The sequence below is a fragment of the Myodes glareolus genome, chromosome 4 (genome assembly GCF_982192425.1).
Source record: "Myodes glareolus chromosome 4, mMyoGla1.1, whole genome shotgun sequence".
Taxonomy (NCBI): Eukaryota; Metazoa; Chordata; class Mammalia; order Rodentia; family Cricetidae; genus Myodes; species Myodes glareolus.
In genome coordinates this window covers 59771727-59798160 of record NC_142029.1, presented here as the reverse complement: position 1 = coordinate 59798160, position 26434 = coordinate 59771727, and the positions used below count along the sequence as shown (strand labels likewise).

General features: G+C 39.7%; 1 protein-coding gene across 3 annotated transcripts in view; it reads left to right on the top strand.

The window, feature by feature from the left end:
• Ppp2r3a (protein phosphatase 2 regulatory subunit B''alpha) overlaps positions 1-26093 on the top strand; it is a 147363-nt gene extending 121270 nt beyond the window's left edge. For all 3 annotated transcript variants that reach the window (XM_085689626.2, XM_085689625.2, XM_048417414.3), the window contains 6 exons: positions 2619-2667; positions 3564-3653; positions 8314-8489; positions 9305-9423; positions 10749-10855; positions 23381-26093. In XM_085689626.2, the coding sequence (XP_085545752.2) occupies positions 2619-2667; positions 3564-3653; positions 8314-8489; positions 9305-9423; positions 10749-10855; positions 23381-23507 (668 nt within the window). In that variant the 3' untranslated portion in view covers positions 23508-26093. The remainder of the gene's footprint in view (positions 1-2618; positions 2668-3563; positions 3654-8313; positions 8490-9304; positions 9424-10748; positions 10856-23380) is intronic.
• Positions 26094-26434: the final 341 nt, after the last annotated feature.

The following is a 26434-nucleotide window of genomic DNA, read 5'->3' as shown; positions in this document are numbered from 1 at the left end:
AATTTCCTTTCTTAAATTCTATTAGTAAGTCTCTATATAGGGCCCATAATTTTTGTTTTGTTTTGTTTTGTTTTTCGAAACAGTTTCTCTGTATCTTTGGAGCCTGTCCTGGAGCTAGCTCTTGTAGACCAGGCTGGCCTCGAACTCACAGAGATCCTCCTGCCTCTGCCTCCCGAGTGCTGGGATTAAAGGCGTGCGCCACCACCACCCGGTGGGCCCATAATTTTTAAATGAGAATGGACAAAGATAAAATTTTTGCTTGTTCACTCTGTAGACCAGGCTGGCCTTGAATTCATAGAGAGCAGCCTACCTGTGCCCCTCCAGTGCTGGGGTTAAAGGTTCTGCACCGCCAACCCTAGCCAAAGGTCAGTTTTCAACCTTAAGAGACCAGAGTTTTAAGAGTACAGTTTTAAAGGTGGGAAGTCTTTGTACTAATTTGTATCATTAGATGACGAGTCTCAGGTCAGCCTTAGCTATGCACCTTCCTGTTAACCATGTTTGTGAGCCAGCCTCCAGAGGTCACACAACCCATGGGCCCTGAAGCCCTCTCCTGGGTTTAATGCCATTGTTTCCAGACACTGTATGAACTGACTGGATTGATGTTAATGATATGGTGAAGGGGACACATTTTTGTCCACTCACCAAATTCTGCTCTAGAACATGGTCTTTAGTTTTAGAATAATAAACCTTCCAAAGCTAAAACAACCTTTTTAAAAAGGTGGTAGGGAGCAGGAGTTTTGGCTCAGCAATTAAGAGCACTTTACTGCTCTTGCAGAGAACCTTGAGTTCCAACCCCACCATCTACATAGCAGTTCACAAATGTCTGTAATTCCAGTGCCAGGGGATTTAATGTCCTCTTTTGGTCTCCATGGGCACCAGGCACTCATGTGATGCATGTGCATGCGTGCAGACAAAACACTCATACATAGAAAATAAAAATAAATTGGCTTTAAAGATGTTAGTGTTAGAATTTAATATTTTTTGCAGTTTCTATATAGCCTTCTTGTCTCTAGTATAAAATATTTATTCATTAGTCAAAGTTCAACTGTAGAGACTTCTGTATATTGCCAGGCATGGCTTATCCTGACACACATATTTCTAATTTTCCTAGCCAAATTGACTCGTCTTTATGTTGACTATACCTTACTCTAAAAAGAATAGATACTGGGAGGTGCTAACCCTCTATTGAAATCCTTGGTAGTCCTTAAATTTTAGAGTGCATTCCATTGCCTGGGGTACTTGTTAAAAGAACAGGTCTAGAGATCTCTGGCCTTACCTTGCCTCTTCTCTCCTCTCTCCCCTCCCTTCTTCTCCCCTCCTCTTCCCTTCCCCCCTTCCTTTTTGCCTATTTTGAATCTAGAAAGGGATAGTGCTAATACATTTTCTAAGGTCTGTCATCAAAGACAAAACGTACTATCTGAAGACACAGCTGTTACTGAGGGTGGAGCTCAGTGAAAGGCTGCTGACTAGCGTGTGCAAAGCCCTGGGCTCAGTGCCCCAGTAGAACCAACAACAACAGCAAAAGGCCATTAACTGTCTCTGTAAATAAAGCCTGTTGACGGTATTTCTTTTAAATGTTGTATCTGAGCCTCTGTAGAATGGGAATGTAAGAAAAGCATGTTTATGGTGTGTCCTGGTAACTTTTATAAAGCTGCTCTGGAGTATTCCCATCATCTTACATTGGTTCAGGAGCTGCACAATCAGTTTCCCTTGAATTGAATGCTAGGATAAAATTTGTCTTGTTTTAGAAAATTAGTTTTATTTTATTGGATACCGAGATCAATACAAATTCTGTGTATTTTTGTCTTAGCCGTCAGGATGTTCAGAATTAACTTAGAACTCAGCTAGATAAATAACTAAACAGATGTCAGGTACATTCATTTGCCTAATCTTTTTTAAAGTAGTGACTGATAATTTAAATCTACCTCATTTTTCTAAAAAGTATAAATTATGCATAAGTAAGAATTTATTCCTGCACAAATGGGGGTGGGGCTTTCAAGGTTCCTTGACAGAGGAGATTTTGATTGTTGATCAGTACTGAGAGAGGAAGACTCACTCTCCTTTGGGTATTTAGCCATACACACATGTGCATATGGGAAGATATGGACTCATGGGTTTAATGACCTAAGAAAAGGAGGCCATGGAATAGGGAGAGAGACAGACTAAGGGACACTTGGCATTATAGAGAGGTAACTTATGGTGAATGGATAGGCTCAAAATACACTGTATAATTATATGAAATTTTCAATGAATAAATTTTATTTATTTATAGAATTTAGAGGTTGGGGATGTCACTGAGTTGACAGAGTGCTTGGCTAGCATATACAGGCCTGGGTTTGACTTCCAGCACCATGTAAACTGTGTATAATGGTGCACATCTATAATCCCAGCTCTCAGTGGTAGAAGCATGAAGATCAAAAATTCAAGGTCATCTTCAGTTATATAGCAAAATAGTGTTCACCCTGGGATATATAAAATCCTGTCTCAAAAAAGAAAAGAATTTAACTGTTGATCTTCTCAGTGTGGAAGATTGTTAAATGGTTCAGGGTTAGCTTTAGCAAATGAAAACAAATTTGTCAGGAATATTTCTAACTAATTGTAATTTTATTTACATTTAGCTTCATCAAGTAGAATTATTGAAAGAATATTTTCAGGAGCAGTAACAAGGTATGAAAAATTTTTTAATTTGAATTTTATTTAGTGGGCTAGCAATAAATAATAGAAAGTGAAATAAAACAATTTGAGTTTCAAACTGAAATATACCATTGCAGCAGTCTCTCACTTTAGCAAAGCTTTCTGCATAATTTAGCAGGGCTATTAATCAAATTATATCTAAAAAGCATAAAATCATGGCCTAATAAAAGATATTAATTCCTTAATATTAGTGCAATGTCAAAATATAAGTAACAATATCTAATTCCATTGATTATCAAATTGGAAACCTGGGCTAGACCTACTGGCATGGGCCTGTATTCCCCAGATACTTAGTAGGCTGATGCAGGAGGTTCACAAACTGAAGCCCTCTCGGACCACACAGTCAATTCAAAGTCTGCCTAGGCAATTTAATAAAACCTTTCAATAAAAGTAAGCTGGACATGGTGGCACATGCCTTTAATCTCAACATTTTAGAGACATAAGCAAATGTATCTCTGTCAGTTCACAACCATTCTGGTCTGTATATTGAGTTCCAGCCACTAAAGGCTACATACTGAGACCCTGTCTCACAAAAATTATTCAATTAGTTAATTAAATAACACTAAAAGTAAAAAGAAGAGTAAGGATGTAACTTGGTGGTAGAGTACTTGCTTGCCTTATATTATGGTTTACATTCAAACTCTAACACCACAAAACAGCATAATTTTTTTTCCATTTAGGCAAATACCTTCTAGTTGCACCTTGTAGGCCTTAGAAAATAAGAAAAAGGGTTGCACTTCCTGAACTATCCAGCTTTATGAGGTTTTTTTTTTTTTAATTTAGTACATTTCTAAACAGTGATGTTATTTTATTTCTTACTTGCTCAGGAAATTTCATAACCGTGTTTTGTTGTTTTTTTTTTTTTCCAGAGGAAAGACAGTACAAAAAGAAGGAAGAATGAGCTATGCAGATTTTGTTTGGTTTTTGATTTCTGAGGAAGACAAACGGAACCCTACCAGGTAAGTTTTTGTTGTGTAAACACATGCACAAAGCTTAGAAAGAGCATGGTGTCTACCTAGTAAAGTGACTAGGCCTAGCCATCTAGGTTATAGTGGCAGAGGAGATAGCTCAGCACATAAAAAATACATGCTTCTCTTGCAGAGAATCTTACATTCAACCCCAGCACCCTTGTGGTAGCTCACAACCATTCTTATTACAGTTCCAGAGGATCGATATCCTTCTGGCCTCCAAGGGCACCAAACACATATTGCTGCACATACATGTGTGCAGGCAAAACACTCATACCCATAAAATAAAAATAAAATCTTTCTTAAGATAACGGGCCAGAGAGATGACTTTGTGGTTTAAGAGCACCTTTTTCTCTTCTAGAGGCCTGAGTTCAGTCCAACACTTAAGTCAGGTGGTTCACAACTGCCTATAACTCCAGAGGAGACCCACTTCTACTTCTAGCCTCCGCCATTATCTACACACACATGCATGTAAATAATAAATAACTTAAATTCATACATAGATATAACATACTACTAGATGGAGTTAAATGACATCACAAATAATTGTTCTTAAACATTTATAAAATATTTCATCCATACATTACAGAATATACATTCTTCTCAACAGCTTATAGTATTTTGTCTAAAATAGATTATATATTACTACATAAAGCAAGTCTGAATAAATATTGGAAAATTCAATTAACTTTTTGTATTCTATCTGACCACATAAAATATAGCTAGTAATTAGTAGCAAGAGAAACTTTAAAAAAAAAAAAACTCTTAAATTTGTGGAGATTAAACAATATTGGATGATGAACGAGTCACTAAGGAAATAAAGAAGCAGGTTGGAGAGATGGCTCAGAGGTTAAGAGCACTGGTTGCTCTTCTAGAAGTCCTGAGTTCAATTCCCAACAACCACATGGTGGCTCACAACCATCTATGAGACCTGGTGCCCTCTTCTGGTGGGCAGGCATACATGCAGACAGAACATTGTATACATAATAAATAAATAATTTCAAAAGAAAAAAAAGAAATAAAGAAGCCAAAAAAACTTCCTAAAATTGAATAAAAATGAAAATATAACATACAAAAACCTATTGGATGTAAAAGATCATCCCTAAAGGGATGTTTATGGTTCCACGGGCCTTAAAAAAAAAATTAGATCTTAAGACCTTGGAAAGGCAAAAGCATTAGATGTAAATAAACCATCAAGAGCAGGGCAAAAATTAATGACAGATGAAAAATACAAAAGATGGATGAAAGAATTGGCTCTTTGAAAATAAAATTAATATTGATTGAGAAAACCAAAGCAAAATTAGAGATTAAAAGAAACAGATTACAATAGAATACCACTGAAGTTTAGAAAATTATAATAGCATAGCTTAAAAAACTTAACAATTTTTTACTTCATTAAATAGAAAAATCTAAAATTTAAGTGTATAGATGTGTATATATATATGTATAAACTACCTCTGTAAAGCCAAGATACTATAATATAAACATCTATGATAAACAATAACATCAGATAAATTAAAAATGATAATTAAACCTTCAACAAAAAGGTCCTGGGGCAGGAGAGATGACTCATAGGACCAGAGTTCAGTTCCCAGCGCCATGTCAGGTGGTTCAGACCACCTGTTCCTCCAGCTCCAGGGAGCAATGCTTCTCATCTCCATGGACTCCTGCACTTGCATGCACATATGCCTACACAGACACACACAAAACTGAGCACCTAGTTTTTGAAAATACACACTTAAAAATAATTATCTAAAAATCAAGTAGCTCAGATATAGATGGATTGCTACAGAATTCTACAAGACCTTTAAAGAACTAATACTCATCCTCAAATTATTCCATAAAGTGGAAAAAGAAAATACACTTCCTAGCTCTTTTTGTGAAATCACCATGCCTAACCAAGACTATAAATTGTGCCTTTACAAATCTGAAGAATGCCCAACAGCGGTGGTTCATGCCTTTAATCCCAGCATTTGGGTGGTAGAGGCAGGTAGATCTCCTGAGTTCAAGGCCAGCCTGGTCTACAGAACGAGTTCCAGGACAACCAGAGTTGTTAAACAGAGAAACCCTGTTTCAAAATTTAAAAAAAAAAAATCTGCAAGAAGACAGGGTGTGGTGAGCACACTTTTAGTCTGAGCTCTTGGGAGGCAGGCTGATCTCTCTGATTTCCAGGTCTGTCTGATCTATATGATCCATATTAGCCAGAACTAAAATGTGAGACACCCTCAAAATAAAGTAAAACAAAGATAAAAAGTCTGAAGGAAAAGCAATAATAATCTTTAATTCTAGAATTAGCCAAAATACCAAATTAGAGGTTAGGAAAAGGAACCTTACCCTCGGATACAAGGGGACTAATCGAATGAGAGCTCACCAAGGCCAGCTGGACTGGGACTGAACGAGCATGTGATCAAACCGGAGTCTCTAAATGTGACTGACATGGGGGCTGACTGAGAAGCCATTGTCAATGGCACTGGGTCTTGTTTTGTCTGCATGTACTGGCTTTCTGGGATCCTAGTCTGTTTGGATGCTCACCTTCCTAGACCTGGAAGGAGAGGGGAGGAACTTGAACTTCCCACAGGGCAGGAAACCCTGACTGCTCTTAGGACTGGAGAGGAAGGAGGGAAGGGAGTTGGGGGGGAGGAGGAGAGGGAGTGGGGGAAATGGGAGGGTATGGGGAAGAGGGGAGGAAGTGGAAATTTTTATAAACAAATAAATTAATTAATTAATAACAAAAAAAAGAAAAGAAAAGGAACCTTTTCCATATCCAAGATCTGAGTCAGGAGAGTGCCATGTCCTCGCTGTCCAGTTATTCAAGCTACAGCAGAATCATGTGAGCCCAGGAGTTAAAGGCCACCTTAGATTACATATTAATAACTTATTTTAAATATTTATTAATAACTTATTTTAAAGGAAAAAATAAATGCAAGATCAAAAAACATTATGGGCTGGAGAGATGGTTCACTTGGTAAATTGCTTGCCATGCCAGAATGAACTAACTTTTAGGGGTTAGAGTACGGTTAGGATTAGAGTTAGAGGGTTAGGGTTAAGGTTAGATCTGCATTTGATCTTCAGAATTCATGTTTTGTTTGTTTGTTTTAAAATAAAAGGCAGGCATGGCACACATTTGTGATCCCAGTGCTGAGGAGATGGAGACAGACAGATCCCTGGGGCTCACTAGACAGCTACCGTAGCCCATTTGGCTAGTGAGAGGCCTTGTAGAGAAGCAGGTGAGGAAAATCCCAATGCTGAACTTAGCCTCCACATGCACACACACACACACAAATACACAGAAAAACTTGCCCGCCTGGGGCTGGAGAAATGGCTCAGTGGTTAAGAGCACTGACTGCTCTTCCAGAGGACCCGGGTTCAATTTCCAGCACCCACATGGCAGCTCACAACTGTCTGAAGATCCAGTTCCAGGGGATCTGACACCTTCACACCAATGCACATAAAATAAACATAAAAAAATCATAAAAAAAAATTTTAAAAAAACTTGCCTGCATGACTCCTTTGTAGGATATTTCTAGATAAGGTACCATGTCAAAGGATGGGGAAATGTGAGATCCAAGAAACATAGCAGTGAAAGGAACTTCAAGATGAAATTGTGAACTAGGCATAGAGACCAAACAGACCATAGGAGAATCAGTCAGAAGGAACCAAAGACTACTTAAAGAAAATTCAGTTTTTAGAATAGCTGATGTGACTGAATGTGGATCTAAACAACTGGTAGAGATTTGAGGGCTGATACAATAACAAGTACACAGGGAACACAGCAAAGTTAGAAGGAATGTACTGTTTTTAACTGAATAATAAACAAGTTCACTGCATTAAGTGAATGGAAGTGATAAAGGTCAAAATTTCATTTCTTGTATAAAATCAATCACAGTTCTGAAACAGAAAAATGGAGAGGAATGTGGGCTAGTGCCCACAAGATAAAAAGCAAAATGATTGGCTTTTGGAAATGAACGACTCTAGAATTTAAAAATAGAAGGAAGAGGCTGGAGAGATGGCTCAGCTGTTAAAGGCTAGACTCACAACCAAAAATACAAAAAAGGGACCTTCCTTTTTTTCCTTACATTTCTGGTTGTGAGCCCTACCCTTTAGTAGCTGAGCCATCTCCACACCCCTCCATTGTTTCTTCTAACAAACCCTTATAACTAGGTACTGTAGACAGAGACTGCTCATTCATTTCCCAGTCGTGCAGACACAAATATTAATACACAGAAACTATATTAATAACAACACTGTTTGGCCAAGAGTTTATGCATATTTCTAGCTAACTCTTACATCTTAAATTAGCCCGTTTCTATGAATCTATAAATCACCATGAGGTTGTGGCTTACCAGTAAGGTTCTGGCTGGTGGCTGGCATCTTTCTCCTTCAATAGCTACATGGCATCTCCCTGACTCCACGTACTTTCTATATCTCTGTTTAGATTTCCCACTTAGCTTTACTCTACTAAGCCATTGGCCAAAACAGCTTCTTTAATAACCAATGGTAATAAAATATATTCATGGCATACAGAGGGGAATCCAACATCAAGGTATACTTGTAACAAACATGTAAATTTACTTTAAAAACATGCAGTAGTACTTAAATGAATAAAGAACCTCTATCAGGTCCACGTTAATTTTCTTCTTTTACCTTCTAGCATTGAGTATTGGTTCCGCTGCATGGATGTGGATGGAGACGGTATACTTTCCATGTATGAGCTGGAGTACTTCTACGAAGAGCAGTGCGAACGAATGGAAGCCATGGGCATTGAGCCTTTGCCATTCCATGATCTGTTGTGCCAGATGCTTGACTTGGTGAAGCCAGCTAGTGATGGTAAGACTGAATGAACACTTTGCTCTGTTCATCCTTTAACAAAATGGAACACAGAGTTCTGTATTATCCTGATGTATTTAGCTTTCCGGAGCTGCCTTTACAGGCTTCCCAAGTAAAGAATTTAAAGTTTCTCCCTCCTTGACTTTAAGTATCAAATCCATTTAAGAAATAGAACTTTCTAATACAGGCAGTGGTGGTGCACACCTTTAATCCCAGTACTCAGGAGCAGAGGCAGGCTGATCACTGAGTTCAAGGACAGCCTGATCTACTGAGTGAGGTCCAGGACAGCTAGGGCTAGATAGTGAAACCCTGTCTTAAAAAAAAAAAAAATGGGGGGTGGGGTGGGGAGGAGAGGAAAAGGAAGGAAGGAAGGAAGGAAGGAAGGAAGGAAGGAAGGAAGGAAGGAAGGAAGGAAGGAAGAGACATTATGAACTGACTTCTTGGTCCTAGAAACTTGAGCATGGGAGCATAGGGCCTATGAGACAGAAGGAAGGAAAGAAAGAGGAAAGAAAAAAAATAGTATTTTCCATACAGAGAGAAAGCTCTGTGACTCAGAGTATAGATGTGAGGAAAGATTGTGGGAAAAAGAGGCATCATGTCACAGTATTGACGGTTGCACACCACCATGAGTGTGCTTAAAAGTCACTGGTGTATACAAGTTAAAAATGACTCACCTTGATTTTTTAATGTGTTTTATAATAAAATGAACATACCCATGTACTTTTCAACATCAGTGAGGTTTTTTCGGGGGTTTTTTGTTTGTTTGTCAAAAGAGCTGTCAGTGAAATTTACAGGGAATATTTGTTTTTCCAAAGGCAAAATAACTCTGCGAGACCTGAAGAGGTGCAGAATGGCTCATATCTTCTATGACACTTTCTTTAACCTGGAGAAATACTTGGACCATGAACAAAGAGATCCTTTTGCAGTCCAGAAGGTAATGGTATACACTGAAATTGAACTTTCGGAGCTTGAGTACCAAAGGCTATATGCTGTGTATTAAATGCTCTGTGCATGTAGGGATCTCTGTATTTAAAAAGATAACATCTAAAATGTTTCATCAAAGAGATAATAAATTCTGTGAAACAGAAGGAGGGGTGGGGAAAAGGGATGGAGAGAGAGAGAGAAAGAATATAAACAAAAGAATGAGAATTAATATAAAGATCTAAGAGCTGGGAGTGGTGGTGCATGTCATCATGGAGACAGATGGGCATCTGTGAGGTCAAGCCCAGCATGATCTACCTAGCAAGTTCCAGGATGGCCAGAGCTACACAGAGAGACCTTGTCTCAAAATAAATTCACAAATAAATACTAAGAGCACATCTCGTCCACAAACAATAGGCACATCAGGTAATTTCCAACTCTAAGTCCTTGCTATCTATTAGACTATATTGCTGCATGTAATTGCATACACATTAGAAAGATGTCCCAAACAGTAGTTTTGAAAAATTACATCAGTAACAAATCTTAACAAGCTATACTGACCTTGATTTAATTGTGCTGTGCACTTTGAAGATAGTGTGGTAAATAGCTTTACCCTTCTAAGTGACACCAGAACTTCTCTGTAACAGACAGCTTCAGATAATTTAATACCTTATCAAGTACTAATGATTCCTGTGTGAAGCTATCCATTTTAAATCTTGTTCTGCATGAGAATAGAGACAAGTTCCTTTGCCATGAGCAAACATCTGTTAGATCATCAGTAAACCCTGAGAGGAAGGAGACTCCATAAAGTTTTCCTCTGATCTCTACACATGCACCGTGACACACACACCTACTCAGGTCATGGACACACACACACACACACACATACACACACACACACACACACACACACACCTCAAAAAAAACACAAATGATTTTTTTTTAAAGAATCATGAAGTTGGAGAGATGGCTCAGAGCTAACCTGCTGCTCTTGCAGAGGATCCAGGTTCCCAGAACCCCGTGGCAACTCACAACTTCAGCTTCAGAGGCTCCAGCACCCCCTTCTGACCTTTACAGACACTGCATACACGTGGTGCACATATGTACATGCAGGCAAAACAGTTATCTTTTTTTTAAGAGAGAGAATCATGACCAAAATAATGTAAGCTGCTTAGTACACATAATTTTGTAATTTCAGGTGCAGATCACTGTGGGCATGTTACCTTAGCCCCTCTTTTAATATGTGGGAACACTTTCAGATGGGTCTTTCAGCAATACACATTTATGATGCCCTACGTCCAATTTTTGTATTTATTCTAATTTCCTCCTTTTAATCAGGATGTTGAAAACGATGGCCCTGAGCCCTCCGACTGGGACAGATTTGCAGCTGAGGAGTATGAGGCTCTTGTCACAGAGGAGTCCGCCCAGGTGCAGCTCCAGGAAGGGTGAGTGCATCTCCTGATGGTTAAGGACTTTAGCTGCCCATGCAGAATACTAAAACTGACTCTAAAATCCTTCTGTACTTTTTCCACTTTTGACTAATATAAAAGAAATATGTGTGGTTTAGCTAGCTATCTTAACTTGGATGAGCACACTCCTGCAGTTTTCTCTTGCATTCCTCACTGATTTCCTGATACTCTGGTGTCCCTTTTCTTTTAATAAGTCACACCTTTCATGGAATCCAAGATCACTGAGCACAACTCTGTAACAGTCACTCTGGTTAAAAGGGGGCTATAGAACTGAATCTCCCCTAAATAATAAATGAACCATGTGTTAAATGAACCTTTATCAGAAATAGTCAAAGGAAAATTCTACACATGGATCATGCTAAGAGAGAAAGCTGTCCAAAAATTTGGAACATTTCATCATTTGTAGCATTTTCTGGTTTTTCCATTATTTTCTGTGACTTCAGAAATTCTAATTTTTCCTTGTCTTTGTTGGGAATACAGACATGCTGTACTATATCTAATGAACTCAGGTCTGCATTGTTGCAGGGAAAATGCCCATCTTCTCAGTTTTTATAGTTTTCTAATATTCTACTGTATAGTTGAACTATTACTTTACAGTCTTCTATTGATATTTTATTTTTAACATTCCACTGTTACAGATTATAGTGTTTGACAAATCATCCAATATATATGTTGTTTAATATATAAGATGAATTCCTAGAACATACCAAGCAGATAAGCATATCCAAACTAGGTTGTAAAGAGTCTACAAAGACATAAAAGGGTTTTATAGGAACCAAGCAATGATGGGTGCAGAGCCTCATGCTGAGCAGCAATGGGGCAGCATTTCCATGTTGTGGCCTAAAGGGACAAGGACATGAAATACCAGAGCCAAAAAAAGTAGCTGTGTGAAAAGGGAAGCTGGGAGGATTTAGAATTTTGCAATCCTAGGCACCTCACCTGAAAGCAAGCTACTAGAAGCACACATCCAGCCCTCTTCATATCCTCTGCAGCCTGGTGATGACACCTCTTGACCTCCAGAAGACCAGGGAATGCCCTGATATGGCCCATCAGGTTAGCCTCCTGGAACACAGAGAGAAAGGAAGGGTACACAGAAAATGTCCAGTCCAGGAGGTGATGTGAACTAGTCCTACAGAGTTGCACCATTTTCTATCTTTGCAGAGGTTGACTTTAAACTTGTTGATCCTCCTTGACCCTCTCCAATACTGGAGACCCTATACCTAGCCCATGATGTCTTCAATATCTTTTTTTGAAGGTGTAGAGTATACCATCACCAACACCCATTTTTAAATATGTAGATTATTTTTCTTTCTTTAGTCATAAAACTAAGATTTCATATTTAAAGTTCTTTTGTAATAAAAAAAATGTCCCATGTGGGGCAGGATCAGAAGCCAAATATATCCAGGGAATATTAATAATAACTGATGGTAGTTGTGCCTTATGAATTTATTGGGATGCAACAATGGTCAGAGGTCTGATTTGCCTCTTCTGTAGGGTAGTTTGTTTACATGTTTCTCCACATTTTAAAATTACAAGTCACAGGGGCTGAAGACATGGCTCAGCAGTTAAGAGCACTTGCTGCTCTTACAGAAGACCTGGGTTACATCCCCACCACCAACATGGTTGCTCACCACAGTATGTAACTCCAGTTTCAGGGATCCAGTGCCCTCTTCTGGCCTCCCAAAGGCTCCAAACACACATAGCACACAGACAAATACAAAGATAAAACACCCATACACACAAAATAATAAAATAAAAATTTTAATTAAAAAATATAAATAACAACGTGGGGGAGGAAACCCTTGCCTCCAATTGCCTTACAATAATGAAAAAATAACAAATAACAAGAATTCAATCAATTTATATATAAAAAATAAACCTAACCAACTAGAATAGTGGTTCTTAACCCCCTTTGAGGGGGTCAAACACCCCATTCATAGAGGTCTCCTAAAACATCAAAAAACAGATATTTACATTATGATTCATAACAGTAGCAAAATTACAGTTATTAAGTAATGAAAATAATTTTATGATTGGAGTCAGCACAACATGAGGAACTCTACTAAAGAGTTGCAGCATTAGAAGATTGAGAACCACTGAACTAGAGAACTATAAAAGAGAATACAATCTGCTGGGAAGTACATGTAAGAAAAATAAATTTTGTGTAAATAACAGTAACAGTTGAAAGGAGATACAGAAGAAAATACATGTTTAATTAGCAAGTCTCAGCAGACACCCTAAAAAGCTATGAAGTCAATCTAGAGGGAGAGTTAGATGTTAATTAAAATAAATACCTAGAACAGTGAAGCCAAATTCAAAACATTTTTATTCAGTCACAAAGCATACACACAAAAGCACAGACCACGTAGCATAAACTAATGATGAGCTAAGCAAGGCAAATGTCTTTAGATCAATGAATGTAAAATGGGTAAAGTTTCTTTTTAAAATGGCTCAGTTATGGAATAATGACCACCACCAAAAACAACAGTATTTTAGTAATAATTTAAAAACCCTTTTAAAAAGCTGTCTTGATATTACTAGGCTTAAGAGGCAAAAATAAAAATCAAAGGTGGGGATTGAAGCCTATTATTTATAGACATAGTAAAGTAGTTCCTAATTCCTATTCCTGCACTAAAAATCTTCGTGAGTTTTGCCCATAAAGCATTCACAGAATACATATTAGGACACAAAGCATCCAAAAATAGCAATACAAAGTACCTTCTGATTAAAAGAAGGGGGACTGGCTGTATGCTGCAATTTTCAGCTTCCACACCATGTAAATAAGAGTTACAGATGGTACAGATGGTAGTGGATCATGCCTGTGACCCTAGCATCCAAGAGAGCAAGCAGCTAGATCATGAGTTGGGGACAGCCTAGGATATATAGCAAGACTCTGGCAATGGACGATGATAATTTTAAAAAAAAAATCAGAAACCAACCTAAAATAAGAAAGCTTTAGGAAGAAGAGCGGAAAGGATCAGAGCAAAGGAGCCAACAACTGCGGCTCTCTGTAACAGAATACACAGATGTGCTCCTGAAGCCTACAGCTAGTGTTTTAGAAATGGGGATGTAACTGTAAGGGTTCATACACTGTGGTGCGCATTTGGAGATCAAAGGTCCACTTTCACACATAGATTCTTGCCACTTGTGGATCCGGGGATCCAGCGTAGGTAGACAGACTTGCAGGTAGGCTCTTTTACCACTGAGCCACCTCGCAGCCCAAGGAAGATGTTTTAATGAAAGCTGCAGCATGATACCAAGTGGGATGGACACAGTTGAAAATATTATTTGTTATTTTACTGAAATGCTGGGCATTTCAAACACCTCTAGAAAACAACAGGAATATTTTCTAGAACTTTAGCTATTGAAGCAACAAAAAGATGCACGGGAGCAGGAATTAGCATTTTTTTCTACCCCGGTTACAAATATTTCAGGTCTTATGGGTTCTGTTACAGTGTGCAGATAATAATATAAGCAAATGTTTGCCACTGTATTCCAATAGAACTTTAAAAATAAACTAGAAGGTACTCATTGCATAGTATTTCACATCACAAAATATTCCTGTGATTTTTCTTTGAAATTTAAAAAGGTAAACATATTCTTAGCTCATTTATACCAAAACAGGAGTGAAGATAGATTTGGCTCATCATATAGTTTGTCAACCCCTACATGAGAGTGAATTCACTGTACAAAAAAATAAAGAACTGAAAATCTTCAGTAAGAACAATAATTACCCACAAAGGAATGCAGAAAGAAATTAAACAACACTGTCTACTTACTACCTGCCAGACCAGCTTCAGGAAGGAGAACTCTGTTCCGGCTCCGTCCATCATGGGGGCAGAAGCTAGAGGCAGCTGTTACTGAATCCCTGGTTGGGAAGCAGAGATAAATGCTGCTGCTCAACTCTTTTCTTTCTTGTATTCAGCCCATGCAGTGGTGACACCACATTTAGGACCACTCTCCCCACCTCAAGTAGCCTAATGTTAAAAAATCCCCTCACAGGCATGCCTAGAAATGTGTCACTTCAAATTGGCAGTCAAACTTAACATCATAAATATCATTCAAGTACTACTATGAAAACAACTTTAGGGACTAGAGAGAAGGTCCAGTGGTTAAGAACACTTGCTGTTCTTTCAGAGAACCCCAATTCAGTTCCCAGCACCCACATAACAGCTTACAATTGTATGTAGTTCCAGGGGCTCCAATGTGCTTTTCTGTCCTCCAAGGGTGCACAGTAGTGTACTTATACATAAGCGAGACATTCATATAAATCTTTTTTAAAAAGAAAACTTCAAACAGAATTCCACTATTGAGAATGTGAGGGTCTGACAGCGCATTTCTGGAATTTCACAGATGCAAAGTGCTGCTCCTCAAAGAGCATTTCTAAAAGAAATGCCAGACGGTGCTCATCATGGAAGTCAGGGACCTTCACATAGGAACCAGTGAGATGCTCTGAGCTACTGTAGACTGCAGGTGCAGCTCAGTGCTAGAGCGAGCACTTAACATGTACACAGCCCTAAACTTAGTCCCCAGAAACCTTCCCATCCCCCACAAAGGCAATCGTGAGTAATGAAATATTTCAGTTACTTTCTGTTGCTGTGATAGAACACCATGACCAAAACCAACTTATAGAAAAAGGAGTTTATTCTTTCTTATGGTTCCAAAGGTCCATCATGTCAGGGAAGCATGAGGTCCAAGAGTTCAACATATGAGCTTATGAGAGACAGTTTTTATTTGATTATACACATAAAATAAAAAGTATGTTAACTCCCAAGTAAAAGGAGGAAACTACAATAGTTGTAACTCAGATGAATCTCTCTCAAAAAAAAAAAATCACTGTAGGGGCTCAGCGACTGAGAGTGCATACTACTCCTGCAGAAACCTGAGTTCAGTTCTAAGCACCCATGTCAGGCAGTTGTGGCGTGCCTGAAACTGGCTGTGTAGGCCAGGCTGACCTTGAACTCTGAGATCTACCTGCTTCTGCTCTCCCAGTGCTGGTATTAAAGGTGTGCACCACCAAGCACTGCTTACATATTTTTAAAAAGATTTATTTATATGTGTGCATCTGTGTGTTTGTGTGAGTTCCCAGAGAGACCAGAAAGTAGTGGTGTTAGATTCCTTAGAGCTGAAGTTAACAGGCATATGTGAGCCACCCAGTGCGGGTGCTGGGATCCAAACTCTAGCCCTCTAATAAAGCAGTAAGTATTCTTAACCTCTGAGCCATCTCTCTAGCCCCTTTTTAGAACTCCCCCAACTCTATTTTTTGTAATCTCCTTTAAAGAAAAGGAAAAGAATAGGTAGCAGGTCTAAATACATAGTATGTTTGAATAAGCACAAGAGAAACTTATTATCAGTTAAAGATAAAATATAATTGGATCAAGCAATTTCAAGTTGTGGTAGCACTAAGTGCCAGTGTGCATGGAACAAGGAGGAGGCAGGGGATGCAGGCTAAGGGTCAAGGGAGGAGATGCAGTCACCAGCTGCTGTGAAATTCAACCAGTACATATGAGACGCTCTCCTCACAAACCCCTCTTCTCATGTGGTGGGAGATAAGGCTTAGAGAACACATGTGGGTGCTGAAGTCTCTAGGGAAGAGAAGACAGCAGCCACAGCCTGTACAGGAGTGCTAGAATGTCAGTGGGGATGGGGAAGGCCTGTTCTACACCTTACCAGCTATAGCCCAGGGCTTCATCTTATGAAGTACAGATATCAGAGTGAATAAATGTCACACAGAAATTGTCAGATTCATATCAGAAAAAAGAAGAACGTTTGAGGCTTAGGAGCCACTGAGATCTGGCCAAGTCACCAGCTGGAGGGGTTACCTGACTCCTCCAGCTCAGTTTCAGAAGATCCTGGTAACTACCTTCCAGAGTCACTGTGAGGCTCAGAGATGGTACAGGCAAACAGTTGGCATCCAGCTACAGGGAATGGTAGCTATGACTATTCTGGGTAGAACTGGAGTCTCTAACATTACACACATGAAAATTTGGAGTTAGGCAGTACTAAATTCAAATCTTTGTTCCACCGCTTCCTAGTGTGATCCTGGGTCTCCAAGCCTCAGTATCCCCTCCACAATGAAACCTCTGCCACACCAAGCTATTTTAAGATTTAAAGAACAATGTGTATATAACTAAATAAAGTCTTTCGGCCTGTTGTTTGTAATAAAAAGCGGTGGATAGTCTACAGTTTCTGTGACCGTGGCCACACTTACTCACCCTCTACCAAAGTAGAGTTTAGTCAGCCGTGATCAGCAATCCCAGAGCACAGGATGGCACCACTGACACATTAAATATGTGAGATGGTATATGTAATATTTCCAACAGAACCTGGCATATGATGAAAACAGATGGACCTACTTGTTTATCTTAGCACTAGATTGTGAGCTTCTCAAAAGCAGAGAACCTTGTTTCAATCTTGCATGTAACCCCAGCCCAGAACACACAGCCTTCCAAAAGGCACTCAAAATTCTTCCCCATTTAAGTCACAGGTTCCTTTGTATCATGCTCTACCTCCGGCTGCAGTGAACAGCCAGTAGAGACTCCAGGCGTGAGGCTGCATGCACTGCAGATAAGCACGGCCTGAGGACAGATGCTCAGAACTGAGCACAGCATGAAAACCCAGCCCAGTAGTGACCCCACAAGACCAGGTCCACCTGCACAAACGTAGATGAGGACAGCAGGCTACACAGTTAGTTGTAGTTAGCATCCTTGCATTCTCTACAACAAAATAAATTAGGATCCCAGCACCCACACAATAAGACAAATGTTCCCAAAAATGCCTGCAACCCCAGCTCTGAACTGGGTTGCTGGCTTTCAGCCAAGGTAAGAAAACTGAGCCCCAGTTTCTGTGGGAGACTGTCTCACAGGAAGAAGTAGAAAGTAACAGAAGAGAACACTAACTGCCTTTTCTGATTTTCACATACACAGGCATGGGCACTCATAAACAGGCACATACACCCAGACAGCTACACATTCAAATTAAATATTGGGGGAGGGCAGCAAGATGAATCAGCAGGTAAAGGTACTTGTTAAAATATATAGACCTGAGTTCAATTCCCCAAACCAAAGATGGAAAGAACCAACTTCACTAAGCTGTCCTCTGGCCTCCACACATGACTTCACACACACATACCCATCATGCACACATAAATAATTTTAAAAACACCTTTGGGCCAGGAGGTGGTGGCACACGCCTTTAATACAAGCACTCAGGAGGCAGGCCTGGTCTACAGAATGAGTTCCAGGATAGACTCCAAAGCTACATAAAGAAACCCTGTCTCAAAAAAACAAAAACACTAGAAAAGGAAAAGAAAAACCAAAAACACTTCTGGTCAAGCAATCCAGAAAGAACTATTTATGTTTCAGTATACTTAAGTAGCAATGTTACTAGCATTCAAAAACAGGGCTTTAATGCTTCAGAGTATTCCTTAACACAGTAACTTGTCCATTTAGGTAGTTTATAAGAACTGCTCTATCCAGACATAGTTGCACATGCCTGTAATCCTAAAACTTGGGCATTTGAGGCCCTGAACTATATAAGGAGACCTTATCTTAAAAAAAAAAAAAAAAGTATGTTTTAAATTTAAAGGGCTGGAAGGGTGGCTCAGCGCTTGCTGCTCTTGCAGAGGACCCAGGTTTGATTGCCAGCACCTACTTGGCAGCTCACAACCATCTATAACTCCAGTTCCAGGAATCTTGTACCCTCCTCTTCTGGCACTGGGCACACATAATAACACATAACAACATGCAGGCAAAGCACACATAAAATAATCTTTATTAAGATTTCTGTTGTAAGTTTTTTGTTATTTTGTTTTTTGGTTGTTGTTGGGGGGGTTTTATGGGTTCTTTTTGTTATTGTTTGAGGGAGGGGGTTGTTTTGTTTTTCAAAACAGGTTGTTTCTGTGTATCCCTGGCTGTCCTGGAGCTTGCTATGTAGACCAAGCTGGCCCAACTGCCTATGCTTCCCAAGAAAGAGCTGGGATTAAAAGTGTGTGCCACCACCGCCCAGCTTTATTAAAAGTTTTTAATAAGACGGATCAACTTTCTGAGGCAGAAAAATAGGTTAGTAGACATTAGGAACTTTCATTGCATTTGTGTGTGTGTATGTGGGCGTGTGCATGTCATGATACACATGTGGAGGTCAGAGGCCAGCCTGAGTTAGTTCCCTACTACTCTGTGTCATAGGAATGGAACTCAGGTTGGCAGCAGGCACCTCTGTCTGCTGAGTCATCTCACAGGCCTACATCAAGAAACTTGCTAAAGCTGGAACAAAAGATTTTCAAAAGAAATTAGATAAAGTTCCATGAACTAAATGTCCAATTTTCAAAATATTTCACTTAATTGAATTTCAATAAAGGCTCAAGGTATGTTTTTAATTTAAAATACAAGATCAAACCCATTAACATTCAGTATGGAGAGAGGAGCTCTGCTTGATTGATGATTGATGGCTTTTTTTGCTTTTGCTTTTGCTTTTTTGTTTTTTCGAGACAGGGTTTCTCTGTAGCGTTGGGGCCTGTTCTGAAACTAGCTCTTGTAGACCAGGCTGGCCTTGAACTAACAGAGATCTGCCTGCCTCTGCCTCCCGAGTGCTGGGATTAAATGTGTGCGCCACCACTGCCCAGCTTGATTGGTGGCTTTTAAGGAAGAGGTATTAAGGGTGTGCCCTCTGGTTGACCATGCTCCACCAGGTGGCTCCACACCCATGAGTATAAGGGTAACACAGATTGTATTAATGATTAAAAAAAAAAAAGCTGGAGCGATGGCTCAGCCATTATAGGCTGAGAGAGAGAGAGAGAATAACATGGAATGAATAGCATGAAATTAGGAGGTGGGATGGATATGAAAGGAGTTGTGGGAAAAGTGGAGCTAAGTATGATCAAAACACATTGTATGCATATGTGAACTCTCAAAGATTGAAATATCAAAAAATAAATAAGCTAAGCATGATGGCACACCTTCTTTAATCCCATCACTCTAGAGGTATATGCAGGTGAAGCTCTTGTGAGTCCAGAGCCAGCCCGGTCTACATGACTTTCAGGCTTGCCAGAGCTACGTGGCGGGAACCTATTTCAACAAAGGGGAGGTAGGGTGGAGAGCTAGGTCTGTTGGTAGAGTGCTTGCCTTCACGCACAAAGCTCCCCAGGTTCTAGCCACAGTACTATTGCATAAACTGGGTGTGGTAGCGCCTGCCTGCAGTCCCAGTACTAAGAAGACAGAGGATAAAAGTAGGAGGATCCTGAGTGAGTTTAAAGCTACATGGGCTACAAGAAAGACCCTGTCTCAAGAAAGTAAACCTGTAATTCACACTTCTACTTCTGGATTATAAAAGGCTCCACAGTAAAGAACTAGTGAACATTTTAGTCCATGCTTATACCCACCATGTTTAAGATTTCCTACAGCAAGCCCTGAGTCAAATATTCTAGCCCTTTGCTTCTATAATCAGAATTTCAGACATTTGGCTCAAACCACAACTCTTAGTTAACACCTGAAACTTCATACACTCCTTTGTATGTGCTTGCACCATCTCTGTCTGCTCACTCTAGGTAGTGATTTCATCCCAGGAATTTGCAGAACCAGCATAATACTTTTGCCCAAAAACTTGCTTTTGAGAGGGAAATCTTATTTAGGAAGGCTAGTTTTCTAAAAGCAGGGGTGTTGCTAGAAGAATTGAACATTATCTGTCTTCATACTTTCGTACTAACAATATCCCTAAGAAAGCTCTTTATTTTATACTTGTTTCTAGTGAATACTGGACTCCTGAGTATTCCAGCCAGCTTTTATCCTGACTCCTCTGCTCATTCAAAAATGGCTTAACGAGGGGAGAGGCAGGGAGGGGAGCAGACAAAAATGTAGAGCTCAATAAAAATTAATAAAAAAATGGAACAAAAAATGGCTTAATGATAACACCTCATAAAGTAATTGGTTTGGTTTTGTCCAAGACAGGGTTACTCTGTGAAACAGCCCTGGCAATCCTGGCTTGACTACCTGCCTCTGTCTCCTGAGTACAGGGATTAAAGATGTACACCACCACACCTGGCTAAGTAATTGGGTTTTTTGTTGTTGTTGTTTTGTTTTGTTTTTTAATCAAGACAGGGTCTCACTATGTAGCCCTGGCTGGCCTGGACATCACCATATAGATCAAGCTGGCCTCCAAATCATAGAGATCCACCTGCCTTTTTAAGTATTGGATCAGACAGACACTGACTCTTTCTGATCACAGACAGGTGCCTGTGGAGTCCAAAGGTATCAGATCTTCTGTAGGTGGAGTTACAGGTGGCCATGAGTCACCAAATGGTGCTGGGAACCAAACTCAGGTCCTCTGCAAGAGTAGTAAACACCTATAACCAATGAGTTGCCTCTGTAGCCTGGAGAATCTTTTCAGTGACATCTCAGATAAACAAAATGAACACAATCTGCAAAAAGGAAGGGTTCATTGGAAACTGAAAGACACAGTGGCATTAAACCCCAAGGCTGTAGCTCATCCCAAACAAGGTACCTGGATATAGCAGCAGCAAAGGGTCCATGCAGAAGTGAGACCAGGGAAATCAGTCACTAGAAAACATTATTCAAACAAGAAAGCAGAGACCTTGAACTAGTCAGTAGCAGGAAAACAGCTGTGTCCATAGGTATAGTGTGCTAAGCAACTGGCTGGATTCAAAAAGGGGAGGAAGGAAAAGGACATAATTGGGATATTGGGATTCTGGCTTTGAGTGGCACATGGCTCACTGTTAAGAGGGAGAAACAGATCAGCAGGAAAGTAAGTTCAGGCTTAAGTATGTGGTCACCCTGTAGTAGGCAGCCGGATCTATGAAGGCTTAGCAGCACACGTGAAGTGGTGGGTAAACATGGGAAAGATCACGGTTGCCCAGAAGTTCAAATAGTTTAGTCCACAGCCTGCATCCCAGTGCTGCTGAAGAGGAAGAGGTAGTTCAGGCTTCAACTGCACCAGTTTTAAGCTGGGTGATTCTATGAGGTGGCTGGCTTCTTAGTTCTATCCTTGGACTGTACTAACTAGATGCCCACAGGATCCTCCCAGCTGTGCATCAAAGGTATCTCCAGGTGTTATCTAATGAGGTTTCCATAGCACTAACAAAAAGAATGAATATTGAACCATCCCTTTTGATTTAGTTTGCTTCGTAACCTTACCTGGCTGGCCTGGAACTCAGTGTGCCCCACACCTGGCTTACATGCTGTTGGAGGGAAGGGGCTGGCTTTTTTCACAAATATTCTTGCCCCCGATAGGGTTATGTGTCCCAATCATACTCTAAGCCCTAGTACTTCTCTATGAAAACAAGAGCTACATTTGGTAGTTTCTGATGTATCAGATTCTGAGCACCCACCCCTACCTGGTAGTCAGAAGCTCATGAGTCAAGAAAAGACGAGGTTTGGTAACATGTCCAAAGACACACAGTAATCAGATGCAGATTAGAATCTGAATTTAGAATCTTGGCTCCATAACCCATCTTTTAATCCTTTACCCACCAAGTGACCTCCATCAGGCCATCATAGCTCAAGGAGGCTGCTTCCATTTGTTCCATGACATTGTATCCTAGCATTTGGTTCGAGCTCAGCAATTTGAGTTCAACTAACTTACTGAATTGGTGTCACTTTTGACTTTAACTCTGAAAATACATCTTTTTCTCAGATCTATGCTGCAAATATTTTAGACGCAAGCAAGTTAGGGACCAAGGAAAGAAAAATGTCTTCCTGTCACTTATCATTGCTAAAATTAACTTTGATACCACTCCATGCCCCAAAAAGCAGTACCTCTCATATTGCTTCCTTACCTAGTACATTCCACTGCCATGGATGCCGAGGATAGAGAGTAGTAGAATAGGAACAATTGCAGTAGCCAAGCTTGAGCATCACAAGCTAGAATCACAGGGAAGTTTTCCAAACACTAGGTAGGCTTTTTAAAACCTCTATCCTCTACTCAAAATGTTTTGGGGGGGGAGGGGGTGTGTGCTAGAGGTGGTTCAGTGGTTATGTGTACTTGTTGCCCTTGCAGGGAACCCAAGCTTAGTTCCCGGCCCCCACATGACAGCTCACAACCATTTGCAGGCAACCACCATTCACAGGAGATAAATATTGAATCTGGGAGTCATGGCATTTCAAAGCTTAAAGGGAACAATGAGAATTAGGAGGAAAATCTACAAGCAGACTTGAAGTCAGTAACAGATACACTTGCACATCTAAATGTATCAACAGGGCCCAAGGAGGTGATAAAGTTCCCCTCTGTAGAAACACCAGTGAGAACACTCTTAAAACTCCTAATTCTGCTTTTGCCAAATCCTAACGTGAACTTGAGCTTTAGGGAGTGAGTAGAGGCTTCTCTAGACTGGGACCTCCTCAGAACAGCTCACTGTGGATAATCTGCCAGTTAGTTACGTGAAGGTGATTTTTTATCAGGCTGACCTTCCAAATCTCTGTATTGCTATATTGACATGTATCCAGATGTTTATATTTCAAGAAAAAAAAATCAACATTTGCTTTGTCCTTTCAGTTCCTTTGAAGAGTATGAAGCAGATGAACCTGTGTCTCCCTCTGAATTTGGAAACAAGGGTAATAAAATAGTAACGTCAAGCCTATCAGAGAAATGTGGAAAGCTTCAGTCAGTGGATGAAGAGTAGCTGCCAACATCTATACAGGAGGATGGTGTGTAGAGATGTTCTAGTTTGCACACTGCTTTGTAAAGGCTTTGATTGCTCCAAGTGCACTAGAAACTAAAATGCTCTAAGTAATTCAGCACAGGAGAACCCTCCAGTTTGTCGCAAACCTTGTGCAGAGCTCTTCCTTGGAAGTCCATATTGTCATCACTTTCCAAAGTCTGCAGTCCGCACTCTACACCCCTCAGTGTATGGAGGCTCTCTTGGAAACAAGTTCAAGCACAGTTCTCTGCACAGAAAGAAGCTGCCTCGGTGATGGCCAGTTTCCCTGGGGTCCCTCAGGCTCCTACCGAACCTAGAAAACTTCACTTGCAGAAAACTTGAGTCAAAAGTTCTGGAAGTTGGAAAAGGGCCTCTAAAATTGACTTTGTCCTAGTAACAAAAAGCACTGCCAAACATCTCAGAGACTATTTATGTGTACTGGAGTTCAGGGACCTTTAACTTACCTGATTTAATGTCATTTCACCATGACCTGCCAAACTGCTAGTCACTTTACAGTCTCAGGTATTGTAACCACTAGGCCCTTCCAGCTCTGGTGGCAAGCTCAGCAGCCTCTGCATCTGAGGGTCTTGTACAAAATCTCAAGAAAACTCCTTAAAGTACAGAATCTGGCACTTAAGACAACATCTGTAACCAACTATTGGATGGTTATTAATCTACAGATTGGTTGATGATCCATCTACATTTCTAGCAGACCTACTTGAAGACTTAAGGAATGTGACATACCATGGAAACTTCTCACTATACATATTTCTTTCCCTTGAACACTAGAGTAAGCCAGAAGTGTGGAAAAGAAACTACACCAGATATCTCATCCTACTCATTGTCATCAAACTTGGAAGAAAACAATGATTCTCACCTTTTTTACTTAAGTGGTAAATCAAATATGCCACAGTGCAGCCAAATCCTACAATGCTTATTGTTATCCTACATGCTGGGGGAAAAAATACTAAAAATAGGATGGACAGCTCTCAGATTACTGCAACTTTTTATTATCCATGTCTGTAAAAGTCATCAGTTTTCCCTACCCTTTTTGTTTTGAAAGTCGTTTAAAGGATCAGAATAACCTCCCTTTTTCTCTCTATGCTGGTATAAAGGCCAAGCACTGAAATAATCAAACCTTGGATGATGATAGGCTAAATATGCAGAAAAAAATTAAGAAATGTACATCAACTAAACTAGAAGTTAGCAAGCCCAGCAATCCTGCCTGTCACAAGAGTCTCCATATCTCCGGTTATTTTTACCTTTATGACCACAACTAATCTCCCAGATGACCACTACAGAAACTGGCAACTATTACAACTAATAGCTCACCCAGATAACTAAAGCCTAACAGTGACTAAATTTGGAAAAAAATTTTAAAAAAAAATTTGAAGTGTGGTGGCACATGCCTAAAACCTCAGGATATTTCAGTAGTTAAGGCAGGAGAGAGAATGCACTACATACAATAGCCTAAACACACTGATAAATTTTGTTTACTATAATGCTAGCACTCAGAGGAGACTGAGGCAAGGAGGCTCAAAGTTTGAGGCCATCCTAGGCTACACAGTGAAACTCTGTCTTAAAAATAGTTATGTGACATTATCACCAATCCCATCCAATCTTAAGCAAGAAAGGAAACTATTTTTAATTTTAGATAAAAATAAGAGGATCATATGTGTTTTAAGGCAGTGTAAAGGGTTTTATTAGCTGTATGTTCTAAACTATTTGAGACTCACCAAAAAGCACAATATAAAATTCAACTTTATAATATCCCTTAAAAGCTGTGAGCATAGGGCTGAGCTAGCTAGGTCTCACTAGCTGCAATGAAATTGTATGTAATTTGTACTTATTTGTGGTGCTGGGAATCAAAACCTAGAACCATCCACATGCTAAGAACACACTCTGCCTTCAGCCTTCTTTTTAACTTATTTTACTACCTTCTTTCTCCCTTACTTCAGCTCTTATTTCTACTTCTACCAGAGCCCATCAACACCACACAATTCAAGACAGATTATTTAATATAGGTTCCTTACATGAATTATACTTTCAGGAATTACCGTTTTACCAAATTGGAAGTGTCGAGTCGTGAAAATACCCCAGAGACCTTGGAAGAGATGAATTATGATCTAAATCACTGGTTCTCAACCTTCCTATTGCTGTGACTGTTCCTTATGTTGTGGTGACCCCCAACCATAAAGTTATTTTTGTTGCTACTTCACAACTGTAATTTTCCTATTATGAGTCATAATATAAATATCTGATATGCAGGATACCTGATATGTGACCCCCCCCTTAAAGGGTTGTGACCCACAGATTAAGAACCACTGATCTAATTATAATAAAAGGAGGGTGGTTTCATAGCATAATTGCCAAGATAATAAAACTAATAAAACCTGTATAGCTCCCTGTATCTTATCTGTTACTATACTGTTCAAAATGTTAAAGAAAAAACTACCAAAATTCTAATTCAGCTATTATTTGTTCAGCTTTGAAAGTGTTTGACTAGAGATGGTGCATGACTTGTTTTCCCCTTTTCACCAAAAAAAAATAAATCTGTCAAATGATGTATGAACCGTGTTCACTACACATTTTTGGTTTTAGATACAATTCATTTTTATGCCTGTAAGCGAAGTTGAATTTTTGCAAGAATAATTCTCTGAAGCTTTGGGAATACTATGAAGAAAAGTCCTGAGTGCTATCTCACTGAGAAGCATTCTCCTCTGAGCTAAAAGGGTTCTCCAGGACCAAACAAAACTTCAGCCTCATCCATGTATTAAAAAGCTGTATCACAGCAAGTTATTGGGTATCTAAAACAAAATCAAGATTAGGTTCAGATCCTACAGTCTTGTTTTATATCCTAAAAGTGTTGTTACCTATGGAAAAAGGAAATTCTACTCATTTAACATTTT